The following is a 6086-nucleotide window of genomic DNA, read 5'->3' on the forward strand; positions in this document are numbered from 1 at the left end:
GGAAATGTTTTGAATTCGATGATTTGGGTCAATATTGTATGGACGTATTATTCGATGTTTTGTATTGATTAGTGAATTACTCTGCTTGGTGGGGTGGGATACGTCACGTCATGGGATTACTTTAAAATAATTACTTGTCTTACAATAGGCTTCTTCCAACTTCTTTTCAGGTGCTGTTCTGAAATTTGGAATTTACTTTCATATGCATTTCTGATTCATAGTATTGTATAGGACTGATATATATATATATATATATATATATATATATATATATGTATATATATATATATGTTGATGTTAATTATTCTACATTACATATGACTGTATGGGGTCATAGCCTAATGAGCCGGATATACGGTAACTATTTTAATTGACAAATATTTATTTTTTGGAGATAAATCCATTTCACGATTTAAAATATTTTCCCATTTGTGATTAATGATAGTAATTATATTTATTGAGATATCTCGCGTGATATAAATGATTCCTATTCGTTATCCTTCGTTTGGCCAGTTTAGGTTCTGTGAGTGACTCAACGACACACCAAAATACACATATGGGACTCGTTAATTACAGAACTACTGCTACAACTGGTGCTGTAGACACACCTGACCAGGTCATGACCCGCCTGTAAAGGTGTATGATACAGTGTAATGTTGGACTGTAGCCTAGCACACGGGATATTGGCGACGGTGATGTTCAGTTTGGTTACTGTTGCGGGTCATCGTGATCCACCTCACTGTGCGTGTTGGTAGAGCACAGACCTGATATTCAGAAGCCCGGAGTCTTGTTATTGGCTCTGCCAGGTTTGGTTTAAAATAACACTCAGTTTGCATATAGGAAGGAAGGCCCTTAGCTTCAGCTGTGGAACGAGGGGCTTTAGCGTGCATTGTGGGAGAAGAGGCTTTATCGTGCTCTATACGAGGACCCCCAGGGAGAGAGAGGTCCAAGCCACCCACTGACAATGGAGAGGTCCAAGCCACCCACTGACAATGGAGAATTCAAGCCACCCACTGACAATGGAGAATTCAAGCCACCCACTGACAATGGAGAATCCAAGCCACCCACTGACAATGGAGAATCCAAGCCACCCACTGACAATGGAGAGGTCCAAGCCACCCACTGACAATGGAGAATTCAAGCCACCCACTGACAATGGAGAATCCAAGCCACCCACTGACAATGGAGAATCCAAGCCACCCACTGACAATGGAGAATCCAAGCCACCCACTGACAATGGAGAATCCAAGCCACCCACTGACAATGGAGAATCCAAGCCACCCACTGACAATGGAGAATCCAAGCCACCCACTGACAATGGAGAATCCAAGCCACCCACTGACAATGGAGAATCCAAGCCACCCACTGACAATGGAGAATCCAAGCCACCCACTGACAATGGAGAATCCAAGCCACCCACTGACAATGGAGAATCCAAGCCACCCACTGACAATGGAGAATTCAAGCCACCCACTGACAATGGAGAATCCAAGCCACCCACTGACACTGGAGAATCCAAGCCACCCACTGACACTGGAGAATCCAAGCCACCCACTGGCAGAAGGAACCAAAGCGCCCGCAGAACAAGGAGACAATGACCTTCACGCACTCTACAATTTAATCAGAATTGACAAGTAGGTTGAGGAGAACACAATGGTCTCACAAGGGCGCAGAGAAGCCCCGAGAGGAGAGAGATGACTTATTGAAGAGCTTTATTGAGGAGTAGATCCTACCCCTGGTACACCCTCCAGGGGCTCTCCTGGTACACCCTCCAGGGGCTCTCCTGGTACACCCTCCAGGGGCTCTCCTGGTACACCCTCCAGGGGCCCCCCTGGTACACCCTCCAGGGGCTCTCCTGGTACACCCTCCAGGGGCCCCCCCTGGTACACATTGACCATGTAGGTAGTCACACAACACACCAAACACCATCACACATACATGTAGAATATATATATATATACCCATGGAGGGAGCCGGTCGGCCGAGCGGACAGCACGCGGGACTTGTGATCCTGTGGTCCTGGGTTCGATCCCAGGCGCCGGCGAGAAACAATGGGCAGAGTTTCTTTCACCCTATGCCCCTGTTACCTAGCAGTAAAATAGGTACCTTGGTGTTAGCTGTCACGGGCTGCTTCCTGGGGGTGGAGGCCTGGTCGAGGACCGGGCCGCGGGGACACTAAAAAGCCCCGAAATCATCTCAAGATAACCTCAAGATATGCAGTGTATGTATACACACACACATGCAGAACACTTAACACACATATCAGATTCCTCAGGAATCTGTTCACCAGTTGATTGACAGTTGAGAGAACAACTAGGTGAGTACATTTAGAGCTGAATAGCAGGCATGAATATCTTAGTCAACAGAAAAATAAGTTTTCTAATATAAAAGAAATTCCAACGCTGGAGCATGTTTTCAAATAAGTGAGTTGACTGTATTGTGAAGCATTAATTAGTCCCTGGCCTGATTACCGTTGACTACCAGCACACGAGAAGCTGACGAGGTGGTTGAAGCCTCAGACCACAAACACCAGCCATTTCCTGATGAGAACATTCACACCTGTAAAAAATGTCTTCCCATTACTGTTTAATTACTGTGTTTCTCTGAGGTGTGTTCTACCTCAGTCTGGTGTTCTCAGTCTGGTGGGTTCTACCTCAGTCTGGTGGGTTCTACGTCAGTCTGGTGTGTTCTACCTCAGTCTGGTGTGTTCTACCTCAGTCTGGTGTGTTCTACCTCAGTCTGTTGGGTTCTACCTCAGTCTGGTGGGTTCTATGTCAGTCTGGTGTGTTCTACCTCAGTCTGGTGTGTTCTACCTCAGTCTGGTGTGTTCTACCTCAGTCTGGTGGGTTCTACGTCAGTCTAGTGTGTTCTACCTCAGTCTGGTGTGTTCTACCTCAGTCTGGTGTTATCAGTCTGGTGCGTTCTACCGCAGTCTGGTGGGTTCTACCTCAGTCTGGTGGGTTCTACGTCAGTCTGGTGTGTTCTACCTTAGTCTGGTGTGTTCTACCTCAGTCTGGTGTGTTCTACCTCAGTCTGGTGTGTTCTCAGTCTGGTGTGTTCTCAGTCTGGTGATTTAATATACAATCAACTCTTAATTATTTAATTACTACTAGTATACTGGAAGACATCCTAACAATCTATCACACATTTGATTGCTTAATTCTTATATGATTATTTGTAACTTTGTCATATGAATCATTCCCTCGTCCAGTGTGGCAGTCAACTATGGAAAGATGTATTTAACACATTTTAAATTTAAATATATGATATGTCTGATATAGTAGGCTGTAGTTTCCTGAAAGATGTACTCGTTAATATCTGTAATAATCCTCTTGCCTCATGTATGATCCTCTGTCTTGTGCAGCAGTGAATATGAGCAGCATCTTCACTGCTCTGTGCGACGGTGAATGTATTAAAATAATGGTGACCACAGGTTACCATAGACGACCACCACGCTGGTCACCACAGATCACCATCAGTTCACCATAAAGGTGATCACTATACAGGTCACAATAATGTACCCATGTCACTATATCGGTGTTCATTGTTAATGCTTCATATTCCTCTTGATCTTCAGGTAAGTGGTCACTACGTGGAGGTCAACTGTGACTCATCGCTGACCCCTCACACACCCTGTGAGTACCTCATGTTCCTCTCTCATCTTTTGCCTTATGAGCCCGTGAGATTAATGTTCAGAGACGGGCTGTCAATATGTAGTTATTGGTATGTTTAGCAACACAATAGTGCGGAGTTCGAATCTCGTTGACGTGTCAGGGTTCGAAACTCGTTAACTTGTTAGGGTTTGAATATTGTTGAATTGTAAGGGTTCTAATTTTCGTTGACTTGTCACGGTTCGAATCTCGTCGAAGTCACGAATCTCCAGCCAAATAAGATGGTTCCCGTAGCGCAGTGGTCTACGTCCTCGGCTTACAACCCAAGGAGCATGAGTTTATTGTTTTATGTAAATATGAACCATGAGTATGTTGTACATATATACTTCCTCCGGAAGTTGGCTGGGCGGGGACGTCGATAAACCTAACCGCAGTCTTCCTGTCCCCGTCAACGGGATATATTATATACTCCGAGAAGAGAAACAGTATGTTTATCTTTGTAAATATTCAAATTTAAATGTAGTAGGGGTTCTGACACTGTCACACAGACAGTGGGGGTTCTGACACCGTCACACAGACAGTGGGGGTTCTGACACCGTCACACAGACAGTGCGGGTTCTGACACTGTCACAGACAGTGGGGGTTCTGACACCGTTACACAGACAGTGGGGGTTCTGACACTGTCACAGACAGTGGGGGTTCTGACACCGTCACACAGACAGTGGGGGTTCTGACACTGTCACAGACAGTGGGGGTTCTGACACCGTCACACAGATGTAACGGGGGGTGGGGGAAATAGCTCTATCTTGTCCATTATTCCACCCCCCAGTTAACTAACGAGGCCGGGGGAAACAGCTCTCTCTAGTCCGTTATCCCGTCCCCAGTTAGCTAACTATTCTAGAGCACCCTCCAGAGTTCCTAAGGCAACCTCTCTCGTTTCAACACCTTGTAAACCTAGGTGCTAAGACTACAAGGCGCCGTAACTGGATCGGCTACCCGAAACTCTAGAGAGAACTCTAGAATACATAATCATTGCCACAAACGTATAAGAGGAAACGAAAGGAAATAAATGAAAAGTGAAGTAATTAGTGAGGGTTTGGGGTGAGAGGTAGAGAGGTGGGAGGAGCGAGGAGGGTCATTAGTTGAAAGTGAGAGTTTAGAGGGGGGGTGGAGGGAGAGGTGTAGATAGGTAGAAGTAGAAGAGTAGATAGTAGAAGTAGAAGAGTAGATAGTAGAAGACGAAATGCTGCCACCATCCATTCATGATCATTACATACAAGACAAGGAATGGAACTTGTCTGTATCACAAAATTCTCAAAAGATGTTATCAAGAGATCATTATTAGTATGGTCCCATCTTTATCATGTACTCATTCTAAACCATGAAACCAGTAACTACAGATGCTTTCTCACCTCAACTCAAAATCTCTAGGGAACAAAGTTAAACACAATTTAAATAATAAATTCATAATTATATTTCACATGAAGTATCATAATTTAGCAATTCAATTAAAATGTTCCAGTTTAATATGCAAAGTGAGTCATCATCCAAGAATTCGAGAACCCTACAACTTGACTGCCCCTGATCATCACACAACATATGTAAACACGACCAAGTCACCTTACTGCTCAACTCACCAAGTGTCTCTGCCTATAGCTGGATAGCGAGGGGGGGGGGGTCTGTAGTTGACAGAGACTCCCGCCCTGCCGGCCGACAGCCTCCCTGCAAGGGCCGTCTCCTCTGCTTCTGCTGACTGCCGTTCTGTCTGTTAAAAATCTTGATGCTCGATAGCTCTCCGAGTTTATATTGGGGAACCTAGTAGCTAACTCCGCCCACAAATAGATAGCCTCCGGCACTCTACCAAGCCACTCCTTAAACGTCGGCATGTTTGAAGGCTACCCGGCTCCAATTATACGCTTAGCGGAAGCAAGGTGAAATTCTCATGATCTGACCTCAGGTCACTTGGGGTCATTAACGGTTAGAGGTGTGAGATCTCCGCAGACAACTTGGCGCCTTTCCAAATCCCTGTCTGTGACTCATATTCTATATATATTTTAAATAAACTAACCCAAACACTTTTACAGTGTTACATCTCCCCTTCTCCCCGAAATAAAGTTTTTGCAACACTGCTAAAGCAAGCTAGCTGTGTGCAACAACTTTATTAACGAAAAAAAAATACATCCTAGCTAAACAAATATACATCATCCTACTCTAAAAAATGAAATATATAGACAGACGTCCATTGTCTCTGGCTGGGCGACGTCACTGCTTGGTCTTGTAGATAATCCTGTACCACATTTCTTCAACACAACTGCCTCTGTCGCTTCTCCGTCGTTAACGCACAACAACCCTTGGTCAACCCGAAAGCCGTTACTACTTGAACTGCGCACAGGACCGTGGAATTCGGTTGTCCCAGCTGATCTGTAATTGGCCCTACGTCAGTCACCATGAGAGACGTATATTGGGGTTCTTCAC

The 6086-nt window shown here is 45.1% G+C and overlaps 1 protein-coding gene across 1 annotated transcript; it reads left to right on the plus strand.

The window, feature by feature from the left end:
- The first annotated feature begins 1046 nt into the window (after positions 1-1046).
- LOC138359567 (uncharacterized) lies at positions 1047-1598 on the plus strand. The gene has a single exon (XM_069318916.1). The coding sequence runs from the start codon at positions 1047-1049 to the stop codon at positions 1596-1598; it is 552 nt and encodes a 183-aa protein (XP_069175017.1).
- Positions 1599-6086: the final 4488 nt, after the last annotated feature.

Source organism: Procambarus clarkii, chromosome 8 (assembly GCF_040958095.1).
Source record: "Procambarus clarkii isolate CNS0578487 chromosome 8, FALCON_Pclarkii_2.0, whole genome shotgun sequence".
In the NCBI taxonomy this organism is placed as follows: Eukaryota; Metazoa; Arthropoda; class Malacostraca; order Decapoda; family Cambaridae; genus Procambarus; species Procambarus clarkii.